The 15,344-nt window shown below is 43.2% G+C and overlaps 1 protein-coding gene across 6 annotated transcripts in view; it reads left to right on the top strand.

Annotated features, from left to right (window-relative positions):
• The window catches only part of CENPT (centromere protein T), a 53,565-nt gene that overhangs the window by 35,822 nt on the left and 2,399 nt on the right, over window positions 1-15,344 (top strand). For 5 of the 6 annotated variants that reach the window (XM_075577127.1, XM_075577125.1, XM_075577130.1 and 2 more), the window contains 8 exons: window positions 867-1,043; window positions 1,708-1,914; window positions 2,884-3,051; window positions 3,731-3,937; window positions 5,448-5,648; window positions 7,983-8,079; window positions 11,984-12,151; window positions 14,226-14,330. In XM_075577127.1, coding sequence (XP_075433242.1) covers window positions 867-1,043; window positions 1,708-1,914; window positions 2,884-3,051; window positions 3,731-3,937; window positions 5,448-5,648; window positions 7,983-8,079; window positions 11,984-12,151; window positions 14,226-14,330 — 1,330 coding nt within the window. The remainder of the gene's footprint in view (window positions 1-866; window positions 1,044-1,707; window positions 1,915-2,883; window positions 3,052-3,730; window positions 3,938-5,447; window positions 5,649-7,982; window positions 8,080-11,983; window positions 12,152-14,225; window positions 14,331-15,344) is intronic. The other variant, XM_075577129.1, reaches the window with a different exon arrangement.

The raw sequence follows: 15,344 nt of genomic DNA on the forward strand, positions 1-15,344 counted from the left end.
ATTGCAATTGTTACTTTTTTATTCAATTTTCTGATCTTATTTTCTTTTTTCAATTGATTTATTTAAATTAAAGTATTCAATTGCTTGTTTTAACCACGCTGGTGTACTAACAAGGGAGATTTGCGTTTTGTCTCTTACCTCTTTCAGGTTCTTTCTTCAAGGGTAGAGCGCAGGAAATTGGGATCCCTCCCCTGTGTCTAAGGAATAGATGATAATTTCCTTAATATAACCCCTTCATTTAACACTTTGAGTGCCAGACGGCCAGTGGCACCCGAGTGACCCCGTTTTCTGGCCCTCAACCACATGATCGTCGGCTCCCCCAGAACGTGAAAGGAAGTGTAGGACTCGCCACATCCCTTCCGATCACATTTACTGCTCCATTGTAGCGGTGAACTCGGTCGCCTCCTACAAAAGAAGCATTTCTAGCCCTTGAGTGCCGGCCCTTATGAGGGGCAGGGTACGTGTTGGGGCGCTCTGAGTTAAAGCACGAGGTCCACGGTAGCTGAAACACTGCACCCCTCCTGGATTGGCAGAGAATTTAATTTATCTTGCAGTAATTGCAAGGAAAAACAAATGTGGCTGCAGGGTCACTCAATTGGAAGCCGTACTGTATGTAATCTCCCGATGTCACAGCATTCTAATGGCTGACTCCAGTGGCCATATTGTTTGTCCCCGACAAATTATTCTAGGATTTTTATTTATTTATATATTTATTTATTTTTTTACATTTATTTTCCACATCTTTCTGTTAGTATCTCACATTTTGCTGTTCTAGCTTCTGATGGGGTCACTTTATGTGCCATATATCTGTGTGCACATTACTCTTACGATACAATGAAATAACCTTGTATTACGACTGTTATTAGGTTTGCAGTACTCTGCAAGGACAATTTCGGGAACTTCCACGAGCCACATTGAGTCACCTGTTGCCAAGTCTGCCTTCTACTCTCTAACAAAGAGGCAGAGTGCTCAGCGTTTGGAAGATGGACAGAGGGAAGAGGCGGGAGAGCAGGTTACCAGCGGGGACGAGTCAGAGATTGAACGTAAGGTTCTCCGTGTCTTTCAGGCCACGGAGTTATGACTTATACATATATAAGCATTTTGATACGTTGGTGTTGGGCGCTGCATTCAAGCTCCCAAGCTACCAATTTTACATCGCATTTTAACCGTTCTTTTTTTATTCTGTAGTTTTTCTTTGGGTGTTTTTATTAATTTTAATTAAGTCAAAAAAAATGTATTAAGTATTCAATTGCTTGTTTTAACCATGTTGGTGTACCAACAAAAGGGAGATTTGCATTTGGTCTCTTCCCTCCTTTCGACTTCATTCTTCAAGGGTAGAGCGCAGGAAATTGGGGTCCCTCCCCTGTGCGGAGATTATTTAATCTAACCTTTTCCAGTAGTTGCAAGGAAAAACTGATGGCTGTGGGGTCACCCAATCGGAAGCCATATGTCCCCTCGTGATTGTCACAACATTCTAATGGCTGACGTCAGTGGCCAGATTGTATGTCCCCGACCAAAAATTATTTGTAAGGGAATTTCAAAGTTAAATATTTGTTTGCATGTCTTCGTTAGAAGCTTTGACCGTAAAATGTGAGATCCTTGGGGGAGGGCAATTTGATGCAAGAGAGTTTAGGGCGCCACATATCTGTGTGCACATTACTCTTACACTACCATTAAATAACTTAATTTTATTACGACTGTTATTAGGTTTGCAGTACTCTACAAGGACAATTTCGGGAACTTCCACGAGCCGCATTGCGCCACTTGTTGCCAAGTCTGCCTTCTACTCTCTAACAAAGAGGCAGAGTGCTCAGCGTTTGGAAGATGGACAGAGGGAAGAGGCCAAAGAACAAAGTGTTGATGCTAATGAGGCGGGAGAGCATGTTACTAGCGGGGAAGTGTCGGGGATTGAAGGTAAGACTCTCCCTGTGTCTCAGCCCCTGAGTTATGGCTTATACTTGTATAAGCATTTTGACTGTTGGGTACACAATTTAAAAAAAAAAAATTATTCCAATTGTTACGTTTTCATTCTATTTTTTGATCTTATTTTCTTTTTTCAATTGTTTTATTTAAATTAAAGTATTCAATTGCTTGTTTTACCACGCTGGTGTACTAACGAGGGAGATTTGCGTTTTGTCTCTTCCCTCTTTCAGCTTCATTCTTCAAGGGTAGAGCGCAGGAAATTGGGATCCCTCCCCTGTGTCTAAGGAATAGATGATAATTTCCTTAATATAACCCCTTCATTTAACACTTTGAGTGCCAGACGGCCAGTGGCACCCGAGTGACCCCGTTTTTTGGCCCTCAACCACATGATCGTCGGCTCCCCCAGAACGTGAAAGGAAATGTAGGACTCGCCACATCCTTTCCGATCACATTTACTGCTCCATTGTAGCGCTGAACTCGGTCGCCTCCTACAAAAGAAGCATTTCTAGCCCCTTGAGTGCCGGCCCTTATGAGGGGCAGGGTACGTGTTGGGGCACTCTGATTTAAAGCACGGGGTCCACGGTAGCTGAAACACTGCACCACCCCCCCTCCTGGATTGGCAGAGAATTTAATTTATCTTGCAGTAATTGCAAGGAAAAACAAGTGTGGCTGTAGGGTCACTCAATTGGAAGCCGTACTGTATGTAATCTCCCGATGTCACAGCATTCTAATGGCTGACTCCAGTGGCCATATTGTTTGTCCCCGATAAATTATTCTAGGATTTTTTTATTTATATATATGTATATGTATGTATATTTACATTTATTTTCCACATCTTTCTGTTAGTATCTCACATTTTGCTATTCTAGCTTCTGATGGGGTCACTTTATGGGCCATATATCTGTGTGCATATTACTCTTACGATACAATGAAATAACCTTGTATTACGACTGTTATTAGGTTTGCAGTACTCTGCAAGGACAATTTCGGGAACTTCCACGAGCCGCATTGAGTCACCTGTTGCCAAGTCTGCCTTCTACTCTCTAACAAAGAGGCAGAGTGCTCAGCGTTTGGAAGATGGACAGAGGGGAGAGCAGGTTACCAGCGGGGACGAGTCAGAGATTGAGCGTAAGGTTCTCCGTGTCTTTCAGGCCACGGAGTTATGACTTATACATATATAAGCATTTTGATACGTTGGTGTTGGGCGCTGCATTCAAGCTCCCAAGCTACCAATTTTACATTGCATTTTAACCGTTCTTTTTTAATTCTGTAGTTTTTTCTTTGGGTGTTTTTGTTTATTTTAATTAAGTCAATTTTTTTTTATTAAGTATTAAATTGCTTGTTTTAACCATGTTGGTGTACCAACAAAAGGGACATTTGCATTTGGTCTCTTACCTCCTTTCGACTTCATTCTTCAAGGGTAGAGCGCAGGAAATTGGGGTCCCTCCCCTGTGCGGAGATTATTTAATCTAACCTTTTCCAGTAGTTGCAAGGAAAAACTGATGGCTGTGGGGTCACCCAATCGGAAGCCATATGTCCCCTCGTGATTGTCACAACATTCTAATGGCTGACGTCAGTGGCCAGATTGTTTTTCCCCGACCAAAAATGATTTGTAAGGGAATTTCAAAGTTAAATATTTGTTTGCATGTCTTCGTTAGAAGCTTTTACCGGAAAATGTGAGATCCTGGGGGGGAGGATGGGGGGGGGCGGGAATTTGATGCAAGAAAGTTTAGGGCGCCACATATCTGTGTGCACATTACTCTTACACCACCATTGAATAACTTAATTTTATTACGACTGTTATTAGGTTTGCAGTACTCTACAAGGACAATTTCGGGAACTTCCACGAGCCGCATTGCGCCACCTGTTGCCAAGTCTGCCTTCTACTCTCTAACAAAGAGGCAGAGTGCTCAGCGTTTGGAAGATGGACAGAGGGAAGAGGCCAAAGAACAAAGTGTTGATGATGATGAGGCGGGAGAGCATGTTACTAGCGAGGAAGAGTCGGGGGTTGAAGGTAAGACTCTCCCTGTGTCTCAAGCCCCTGAGTTATGGCTTATACTTATATAAGCATTTTGACTGTTGGGTACACAATTTAAAAAATTTTATTGCAATTGTTACGTTTTCATTCTATTTTTTGATCTTATTTTCTTTTTTCAATTGATTTATTTAAATTAAAGTTTTATTATCAAGTATTCAATTGCTTGTTTTAACCACGCTGGTGTATTAACGAGGGAGATTTGCGTTTTGTCTCGTGCCTCTTTCAGCTTCATTCTTCAAGACTAGAGCGCAGGAAATTGGGATCCCTCCCCTGTGTCTAAGGAATAGATGATAATTTCCTTAATATAACCCCTTCATTTAACACTTTGAGTGCCAGACGGCCAGTGGCACCCGAGTGACCCTGTTTTCTGGCCCTCAACCACATGATCGTCGGCTCCCCCAGAACGTGAAAGGAAGTGTAGGACTCGCCACATCCCTTCCGATCACATTTACTGCTCCATTGTAGCGGTGAACTCGGTCGCCTCCTACAAAAGAAGCATTTCTAGCCCTTGAGTGCCGGCCCTTATGAGGGGCAGGGTACGTGTTGGGGCGCTCTGAGTTAAAGCACGAGGTCCACGGTAGCTGAAACACTGCACCCCTCCTGGATTGGCAGAGAATTTAATTTATCTTGCAGTAATTGCAAGGAAAAACAAATGTGGCTGCAGGGTCACTCAATTGGAAGCCGTACTGTATGTAATCTCCCGATGTCACAGCATTCTAATGGCTGACTCCAGTGGCCATATTGTTTGTCCCCGACAAATTATTCTAAAAAGTTTTTTTTTTTTTTTTTTTATATATTTTTTTACATTTATTTTCCACGTCTTTCTGTTAGTATCTCACATTTTGCTGTTAAAGCTTCTGATGGGGTCACTTTATGGGCCACGTGTCTGTGTGCACATTACTCTTACAGTACAATGAAATATACTGGACACCTAACAAGCTTGTTAGGTGTCCAGTATATTTTACAATTGTGTTTCAGCTAGTCCTGGCTGATTGGAGGTTGGCAACCTCCTACTTAATTTAAGCTCACCCCCTCCCACATTTAAATGGTTAAGGGCTCACTCCATAGCATCTTCCACACAGGGGAACTTGTTTGCTTGCAGGATGGTTGTGACATCTCTAATACAGAGTGCCTTTCCTGGTAATGTACAGGTTAATAAAGGCTTCAATCAGACTTAGAACTTTGCAACTAATATTGACAGATTTACTATAAATCATTCTTCCTGTTATTACACAGGTTATTAAGAATTTATATTAGCGTTAGGGACCCCTGAATTGTGGTCTGCCGTGACGTTGGCTCAGGGGCTTACAACAATTTTGGCCAAAAATGTCAAACTAAAAGACCATTTTACTTAATAGATATTTATACATATATATTTAGGCACTGTACCGTGTATGATTTTCACTGGATGTGCTAAAACTGAGTTTTATGTGCTGTCTCTGGTTTTAAGTACAATGAAATAACCTTGTATTACGACTGTTATTAGGTTTGCAGTACTCTGCTAGAGCAGTCCCGGAAACTTCCACGAGCCGCATTGAGCCACCTGTTGCCAAGTCTGCCTTCTACTCTACAATAAAGAGTGCTCGGCGTTTAGAATATAGACCGAGAGAAGAGGCCAAAAAACAAAGTATTGAAGAAGACAACGATGATGATCAGTTTACTGACGAGGAGAAATCCGAGAGTGAAGGTAACTTTGCTCGTAAGCAGTTTCATGCTCTTAATGGCTGCCGGTCCCTGAATTGGCAATCCCTACTACAAAGTGTACTAATGGCAGTGACATGTTTAGGGGCCACGTCTGGGTGATCTTCCTTTTTTTTTAATTTTTAAGTCATTTTAAGTTGCTTTCAGGGTCACACGAGTGAAATTGTCAAATTTAGTAATAACTACTTCATGTGTTTATTTATTTATTATTTCCATGAATGTTTTCAACATTCACCAATTCGACTTGAAACATTTTTTTTTTTAATAATATTAATAATTATTAAAAATAATTAAAACCGCAATAATTTGATGTTTTGTGGTGAATTTGAACTTTGGGGAAATATACTGTTACCAAATTATCTAGCAGGATATATTTCTAACGTATATTTCCTTCTATCTATGGAGAGCTGAGTTATGTGAATGACATTTCTGCCCATGGTACGTTGTACTTCCTGTACTATAAATTACATCACCAAATATAGCACCTTTATTTAATACTGCCTGAACTGGGGGAGATCCCTAACCGTTGGGTAACCCCCCTGTTCCAAAGATAATTTAGTTCCTGCGGGGTAAGAATACTGGCCCTTTTTGTACACAGTGGCTGCGGGGTCAGCGATGTAACTGTCCCATCACCGGGCACCTCACTGCCAGAGATCCCCGAGCTGCAGCCCGACAAGTCAATGTCCGCTGCCACGAGAACCTGGAGCTTGGCTCAACCCTTCTGTATCCCCTATGGGTAGCCCCGAGACCTCGTCACAGCTATCCAGGCACGGGGAGGTAATAAACCAAGCATGTCAAACTCACGGCCCAGCCAATATAACGGTGCAGCGGGCGTGTGGGTCGGCGAGCGCGTGGTCGGCGGTAGCAAGCGTGTGACCGGGAGTAGCGAGCGCGGTGGCGGTGCGGATGAGGCAAGCACAGCCGAAGGAAGAGCTGGCCTGCTGGGGCTGTACGGTGGCCGGGCGCAGTCATTCTGCAAATGTGCCATGTGTGGGATGTGGAGAGGACAGCGGGGGCGGAGCCAACACCCCGGCGGAGAAAGCTTCAGAGATGTCTGTGGGACTGCCTCCTGCCTGGGAGCCTGGGAATAAGGCAAGGACAATATTTTTTAGGGGGGGGGGGCCGAGATCATGGGGTGGGGAATATTATGGGGCATGGGGGCCAGCCTTGGTAGCTAATAATGATGGGGGCCTGGGGGTGGGGGATAAGATGATGATGGGGAATGGAGGCCAGCCTGGGCAGATGAAACGATGGGGGGCAGGGGGTGGGGGATAATATGGGGTATGGGGGCCAACCTGGGGTCACCCACCCGGCCTCACCCCCTGCCCCTGTCACCACATGCCCCTGTCACCCCCTGCTCCCCTGTGCCCCTGTCAGCCCTTGCCCCTGTCAGCCCTTGCCCCTGTCAGCCCTTGCCCCTGTCAGCCCTTGCCCCTGTCAGCCCTTGCCCCTGTCAGCCCTTGCCCCTGTCAGCCCTTGCCCCTGTCGCCCCTGTCGCCCCTTGCCCCTGTCGCCCCTTGCCCCTGTCGCCCCTTGCCCATGTCGCCCCTTGCCCCTGTCGCCCTGTTGCCTGTTTATTTAGCCCGTGTTAGCCTTTGAGTTTGACATGCTTGTAATTAACGTTTGCTTTATTATTCGTCTGGTACCACATGGAAATTCAACACAACCCGTACAGCTAAAGTAACGGTGGTTACTTCCACAGCATGCGGCCAAGGCTTTGCGATTCTGGGCTCTTTTTTACTCCGTGTGAGCGGCCAAGCTGAGCTCAAAGTCTTCTGGCCACTTTTCTCAAATGTCCAGATGATCGTGGCTGGTAGCCGTCCGGGGGTCCACTTGGTCCAGAGTGGTTGGTGGCTTCCTGGCTACTCCGCTGGTGTGGTGATGACTGCAATCTGCCAAAGCTGGATGCCCCGAACAGATTAGCTCCCTTCCAGGTAAACCAGGAGTAGAGTGGCTAATGGCCTCCTGGCTACTTTGCCTGGTGCGGTGTGGACTGCCACCCGCCGAAGGTAGGTGCCCCAAACTGAAGGAAGTCTCCCTGGAGGCCACCGGAGCATGGCGCTCCAGATAGCCCACCCCTCGGGGCAGGGGATGAAGTCCATAGGAAAGGAGAAGCAAAATGCAAACGCTGGGTGGTCTGTTGTTCCTGAGACCGGCCCACAACACACTCATACGTCCGGGAGTAAAGATGCACTCCTGTGGGGTCTGCACATGGCTTGCAGGCTCCCTGCGCTGTGGTCCCCTACTGCTGCCATTTAACTTTGGTTTGTTACAATCGTAGGTGCCTCTTAAATAACGTCATTCAAATTTATTTTTTCAGAGCTTTCCCAGATGCAAAGCCAAAAAGTCCCCATTAAGCCACAAGTGCTTTCACCGTTGGCCAACACGCCGCTTTACATTAAAAATGCTCGCTTAAAGTAAGTATCTATTCAGTCCTGTAATCGCTGCGTGCTGTGTGCTTGTTTTGCGCTGTATTTGTATGGTACCTTTTTTGCATGCGTTCTTGGCGACTTCTTCTATAGTACACTTTACATAAGAGTTGGGCAACTCCAGTCCTCAAGGGCCACCAACAGGTCTGGTTTTAATGATATCCCTGCTTCAGCACAGGTGGCTGACTGTTGGTGGCCCTTGAGGACTGGAGTTGGCCACCCCTGGTTGACATGATGTACTTAGAGGGCTCTACCCTTGGTTGACTATTCAAATGCACGAGCGACATGCCACTTTTACACCAATGTCATTTTGGGCATATCTGGCTTTAAAACCCCTTTTGCTTCCGGAAATCCAGAATCGCACCGATCAGGGAACATCACATGGGCAGCCTTTGGGTTAAAGGAGGGTGTCTAGCTGGGCTGCACTATTTGTAGCTCCAGGGAACGCCCTGGTTCCCTTGGATATTTACGTTTTTCTTACTGGTTAATGTGCTTCCTATTCGGGGGGCCAGAATGGCTGCCAAATCTGCCTTTTACCTGTAGGCAAGTATGAAGCCACAAAATCATTGGAATGACCCTAGATGCCATCTTTGCTTTTACTGGTGACTGGAACTAGTGGGAGGTGGCGTTATCCCATCCCAGGAGCTAAAAATAGTTCCGCTCATCGCCGGAAGATCCCGGTTTGCCACCACCAGCCAACGTTATGACACATGGCCCCCCGTACTCCCATATACTGTGAAAATATGGAGCGCCATTCGTTTCAACTGCTCGCGATCAAAACTAGCCTTCGCAATACTCTGTTGTAGCTCATTAGGCGCATACCTGGCGTCTATGAATTTTTGACCTATTTCTAGTAGTTCCATTCGATTGGAAGGGTCGTCATTAATTCTCATTCTAATCATCTGGGAGTATGGTAACTCTGCATGCAAAAGTGTGAGCATTTTTTTATCAGTGTTACGGTATACTTGTGTGTGCAATTTTTGATCATTCAAAGAAAGATGTCTAAAAAGAGACCAGTTCTCACTACTCCAATGTAATAGCAGTCGAGTCGTAGTTGGCAATCTGTTTGGCTGCATTTGTTGCTAGATTAGTTTTTCTACTGAACCAGACCAAAGAAAAACAGATCTATACACTGATTTATAGCATGTCCCATAGTGTACAAAATGAGGAGCTGAAAAAATATGTTCGGATTCATAGTGATACAATTATTTGCACATAGGATGGGGCAAAATTAGAGCCCATCACCGTGTCGGTAAACTGTAAATAAATGAAAAAAATATTTATAAAATGTTTTACCAGGAAGTAATACATTGAGTTACCTCTTGTTTTCAAGTATGTCCTGGGCACAGAGTTATGATGACAGATACATGGTTACAAATACATGTGTACATTAAGTCAACCGGGTACAGGCAGTCCTCGGTTATCCAACGGAATCCGTTCTGGAAGTAGCCTTGGATAGTGAAACCGTTGCAAAGTGAGTCCCATGTTAATCAGTGGCAGTGAGTGTTGGATAACGCATTCAGGCGTTGGATAATGCATTCCGGAGTCGAAAAATGGCCCTTAGGGTTGTGTTGGATATGCCATTCGTTGTAAAGTAAAACGATGGTTAGCGAGGACTACCTGTATACATATATATATATATATATATATGTGTGTGTAGACACTGCATGAACAATTAAAGATAAAATAAATTATAGGCGTATGTAACCGTTGCAGACAAGATTAAAATGTGAGACCGCTTTAGTTTTGAAAGAACTTAGACTGGTGGCGGCTATGAGTCTCTGGTAGATTGTTCCAGTTTTGGGGTGCACGGTAAGAGGAGGAGGAGCGGCCGGATACTTTGAGCCTTGGAACCATGAAAATTCCGTTGGAGTCAGATCTCGGATGAGAAGTGCTGCATGTGGTAGGGGTGAGAAGCTTGTTAAGATCGATGAGTAGCTTGCCCAATAAGTATTTGAAGGCAAGACAGGAGAGATGAACTTTGCGCCTAGTCTCAAGTGATGTCCAATTCTTTGAGCATTTCGCAGAGCAATGCAATAATGCTCGTTATCAGATTTAAATTTTTTTTTAATGTAACATACATATAATTAGAAATAGCAGAAGCACAAGGCGAACCTTTTTATATAAGGCAACATTTTTCTAACAGCCTCTATACCTGCATCATGAGGGATGCAGGTAGGAACATCTAAAATTATAGACAAACAATTTGGAAATAAAGTAGGATCTGAATTTGCCTACGAAAACCAGTGGAATCCTTGGGGAAATCTTTCATACAAATCACAACCGGTTGAAGAAAAAAATAGACATACGGGGATCGAGGTTGATAGATGGACACACTTGTCGATTTCAATCTGTCTTCCTGATGGCTTTGTGGGGTACTTATTAATTTTGGGACATATTTTTTTTTATCAAAAATTCACATGTAGTTGATCCAATTGGCAAAAGCCGTTTCTATAAGGATATATATATAATTATTTATTTATTTATAATCTGAGTTGGATCAAAAGTTAGACTTCTAGGAAGTAATATCATCAAGTTTGTCTGAGATCGTCATTGTGATAATTATAGTAATTAAGAATATCATAATTATTAGCCAACGTTTTGATCGTTTTTCACCAGAGGTTTCAGATTAGAATACAAGTTGTTTATTTATAAGATGATTGGTTACATCATGTGACAAGTCTACAAAGGATTGATTATAGAAGGATTTTTGCTTGTACTGTAGGATCAAAACTACTTTTAACTTTAAAAGGATTCCTGAATAATGACCCCCTAAAAGCTCTTCATTTTAAGATGACGTTGCATCTCATACAATTCTACTTCCCATTCAGATGTTGACAACCCGCGAGTAGGAATGAAAGGAACCCATGTGTTACAAAGTAGCTTTCCTTACATTAATGGAATACAACGAACGGTTATATATTACTGTTTGGCTCACGAGACCTTGGTTTTCTTGCCACCCCTGTTACTGTATTAAAGTCTAAGTCACTGAGTGTACGTCTGTTTGCTTAGGTTGCCGGGAAGGGCTTGCTGGGAAAGATTGATGGCTGTTTTTACCAATTCCCTGCAGCACCTATAAAAGTAATGCTCTTTGTAGTCTAACGTGGCTTTCTTAAACGTGGCTTTTTTTAAAGGAACTAGAACTTTCTGCTTCGAGACCTGCGCAGTTTGTCTCCCTAACCAATCCTGTATTGAGTAAGGTTTGCGGTAAACCCCAAAACGTTGACCACTGCTTATTATATAACCTTTTGTTTCACAAGACCACAAGTGCTCTCATTTTCTCAATCCATATGGTCACTGCCAACAGAGTCTCTCTAAATGGTCTCGAATGGAAAAATATCCGATTTTTGCAGCCGCGAGCTCCTTACCCACATCACCCACGCCTTGTAGCATGAGACCAGGATTCCGCGCCAGCGGTTGCAGAAAGTCCGCTTATTGCGCCCAATTGTTGTAATATTCTTTTTCTGAAAACGCGTGGGATTATTTCCTTACAATATTCGGACAAAAACACCATGAAAATGAAGGTCGGCTTTCTTGAAACGCAGCAGCTCGCTGTGCGTATTTGGTTGTGGAACATTGCAGGTCTCCTCGAAAGGATCTTCAAGTAGAATCGCATCCGTTTCAGAAACGTTACAATGTCATGAAAAGTTTTAATAAAAAAATAGCAGGACGGGAAGTCTTCTAATCAAAAATAGGCGACGGCAACCATCTAAGTTCTGTGTGTGTGTGTGTGTGTGTGTGTGTGTGTGTGTGTGTGTTGGATTTCCTCATGTGTTGCGCCATGTGAACATCACAATGATTCCATGTCTCGGTGCCCATTCTGGCACTGAAACGGACACGCTGGAGAGGTTGCAATACATGGTTATTTATATCCCCTACTTTCTTTCTTAAGGTTTCTCAACAAACGTCCCATTGCTAAACGGGCAACAAAGAAGAAAACCGACCCGGGTGCTGGCAAAAAGAATGAGCCTGCATATCCGAAAAGCTTGGTGAAGCAGATCTTTTCACATTATGCCCAAATGCCGGTGTCCAAGGACGCCTTCCCGGTTGTTGAAAAATGGTAAGTTACATTTTCATTCAAAGATGCAATACGAGAGGGTTTTGTGGTGGTGGGTAATGGTGACACAACCTCCCACCGCACAGCGGAGACAGAACCGGAGGCCTTTCCATTCAGCACTGGTTCTTTTAGCATCACAGAAGCACTAGCAATTGACCCATCTCATTATTATTCGTTTCATAGAATTCCATGCTGATCCATTCACCCACTCCTTAAATCGGTAAACCAAGGGGAGCCACGGAACAGACACGTGGCGCCACAATCTTCTGTAAAAGTGAAGTTTAGTGTTTAACAGTTTCTTTAAAAAAAAAAAAAAACAATAGAAATCTGCAACGCCATTTCACCTGCGCGAGCTCTAACATCGCGGCCATTTTGTGGGCCCCGGACAAGTATTTTTTGTTGCTTTGGAAACGGAGGGTCCCAGGAGGTTGGGTGACCATGGATTAGTTCCTGGGGGAGGGACCCAATAGTTGATGTATGGAAATAAATATATATATTTACTAATACTTTATATATAGAGGATTGTTGATAAACCTGTAAACAATTAACTATTCAAATATTGGGGTAAACAGTCCATAGTAAAATATTCAAATATGGTCTCATTTAAAATCACCTGGTAAATAAAAAATAAACAAAATTTGTATTGAAAATAAACTGGAATAATATGACGGATTGTTTCCGTGTCTGTTGGAAATACAAATGTAATCATGTATAAAGTGATCCAAGAGATCCATTGTAGGGGTCTTTTGAGACGTCGCCATTCTTATCGATTCTGTACATTGATGTTTGCCAGCCCTCTGCTCATGCTGGATTTCAGGAATAAGCAATGACCGGCTGCCGTTATCTTGTATGTGAATATGGGATCTGCGGCTTATCTGGAAAACCTGTTTGTCCTTGCAAAGTCATACCTATATTTTGTAAAACTAGATTTAATTAGGCTGTCGTTGCAGTGGGCTTCGCCTACCTCCGCCCCATGCGGCAGCGACATTAAATGTCCACCCCCCACAGTTACTGCCATAGAGATTTAGAAGCCACAGGCGACATGCGCAGACACCAGGGAACTAGGGTCTCACAGTTTTCAAAAGAGCGAACCCCCTACCCCCCCCCCTCAATATTGAGATGTATTTGGTTCCCCCCCCGTCCCTTTCTATATCGTAAAAGGAGTTTTTAAAATCGAGAAATAGGAATTTAGTTTGTTACTGTAACATTTCAGTAATGAAACTTCTCAAAACAGCCTCTGTGTATATTTGCACAAGATTCCCTAGATCATGTAGATTGTAAGCTCTGCGGGACAGGGATTCCTTTTCCTAATGTTTTATGTCGGAAGCGTTTATTGTGACAGAGTGATGGTGCAGAAGCGTTTATTCCCATTGTGTGATATATTATTATGTCACGTTTATTACTGCCGTGACACGCTATGTACCTGGCACCCTATAAACAGATGTACACACACATTATGAAGTCACTCTTATCTCTGCTTCTACCCATAGAAAAGGCTCTCCCTTTGCTGTACACACGCAAGTAGAATATAATGACATTATCCGCGTAGGTGCTCCTCTACCATTGGCAATGCACGTTTCTTAAAGCGGTCATGCACGCTGATCATTTATTATTTTTGGTGTTTTTTTGTTTTTTTTAAACGAGTATTTAATCTTTTTAACCCTTTCCAGTGTTGGTTTTTATTTCTAAATGTATTGCTCCGTTCAGGATATAGAAGCGTTTGGAATAGTAAGGAGATTAAAATGAGCTCTGGTAACCACAGAAATTCAAAAATTAAGATTTCTAACACACAACAAAAGCAGGCAATGAAAGGAGAGAGATAATAACGTCTCTAGGATTGTGGGGGAGGGGTAACTGCGATACAGTAAATTAGTGAGTGCTAATGAATTACAAGCTTTTATGCAGCATTTAGTTGAAAAAATAAGCAGTTTGTTGTGGTTTGGTTGTGTGAATGTCGGTGTCCTGTATTGGAGCGCGTGTGTCACTATTGTGTTTGCATAGAAGTGTCGGTGTGATTCACAATGATTACGTATACTGGGCGCACTTGGCAAACCTGTGATTTGTTCCCTGCCTATAGTTTGGACCTGTACATGAAACGGATGTGTGATGACCTGGAGGCGTATGCTCATCATGCCAAGAGGAAGACTCTGATTAAAGCGGACTTTGAACTTCTGTTTAGGAGGTAGGATGAGCTTCATTTATTTGTGCGTAATCTGTTGACTGTAACGGACATCCCTATGGAACAGTGGTGGCCAACTCTTCAAGGGCCACCAACAGGTCTGGTTTTAATCATATCCCTGCTTCAGCATAGGTGGCTGTTAGAATGCACAACCTGTGCTGAAGCAGGGATATCCTGAAAACCTGACCGGTTGATGGCCCTTGAGGACTGGAGTTGGCCACTCGTGCTGTGGAATATCAGCAGATGGGGCAGGAATACAATCGCATGGCTGTGTTCGATGTTTAAAGCTGCAGTTCAAGCTCCTTTTTTTAAATTTATTTTTTTACTTCAATAGTTTCATGTAGGCAATCTCTACTTACCTAAAGAACTGCATAGCTGCCGGTCAATTCGTTCTCCATGTATTAATCAGTGAAGTTTGGCGACATCTTTAAATATGGGGAATGTATTTCCTCTGTTTCTGTCACTCAGTGGAAGCTCATGAATATTCATGAGCACTCCTGCACTGACATGTGCAAGAGGGAGGACAGGGCTCACAAAGGGGTGTGCCAGGGCTTGTGACAGGACATGAAGGGGCAGTGTCTTAGCAAATGGCTGTTAACATAGAATACAAGAAAATTGGTCTTTCAAAGTTGTTGTTTTTTAAACAGAAAATGCTAAAAGTATTTTTTCTTACTAAAGAACTGATTTATTAAAAAAAAAAAAAACACATGCAGGATATTGCTTGAACTGCAGATTTAAGTTAAAAGCACAAAAAACACAAGCTGCTAAAGGCTTGAAACAAAAACAAATGTTGCCAAACATGGTTTGCATAAAGGTGCAATCCTGCATAGTCATCCAGAAAACATCAATGTAGGTTTACCTGGCTACCCTAAACCAATCTAACGATGCTAATAACAATGGTTTGGCTGCTATAATTGTTTTGGAAATTAGTTAGAGGTTGAATTTATCAAAATGGGGAAGTGTTTGTCAGTAGTCTTTAATTTCCCTTTATCCCCTTGTCCTTATCAGAGAGCTGAT

Source organism: Ascaphus truei, chromosome 19 (assembly GCF_040206685.1).
Source record: "Ascaphus truei isolate aAscTru1 chromosome 19, aAscTru1.hap1, whole genome shotgun sequence".
In the NCBI taxonomy this organism is placed as follows: Eukaryota; Metazoa; Chordata; class Amphibia; order Anura; family Ascaphidae; genus Ascaphus; species Ascaphus truei.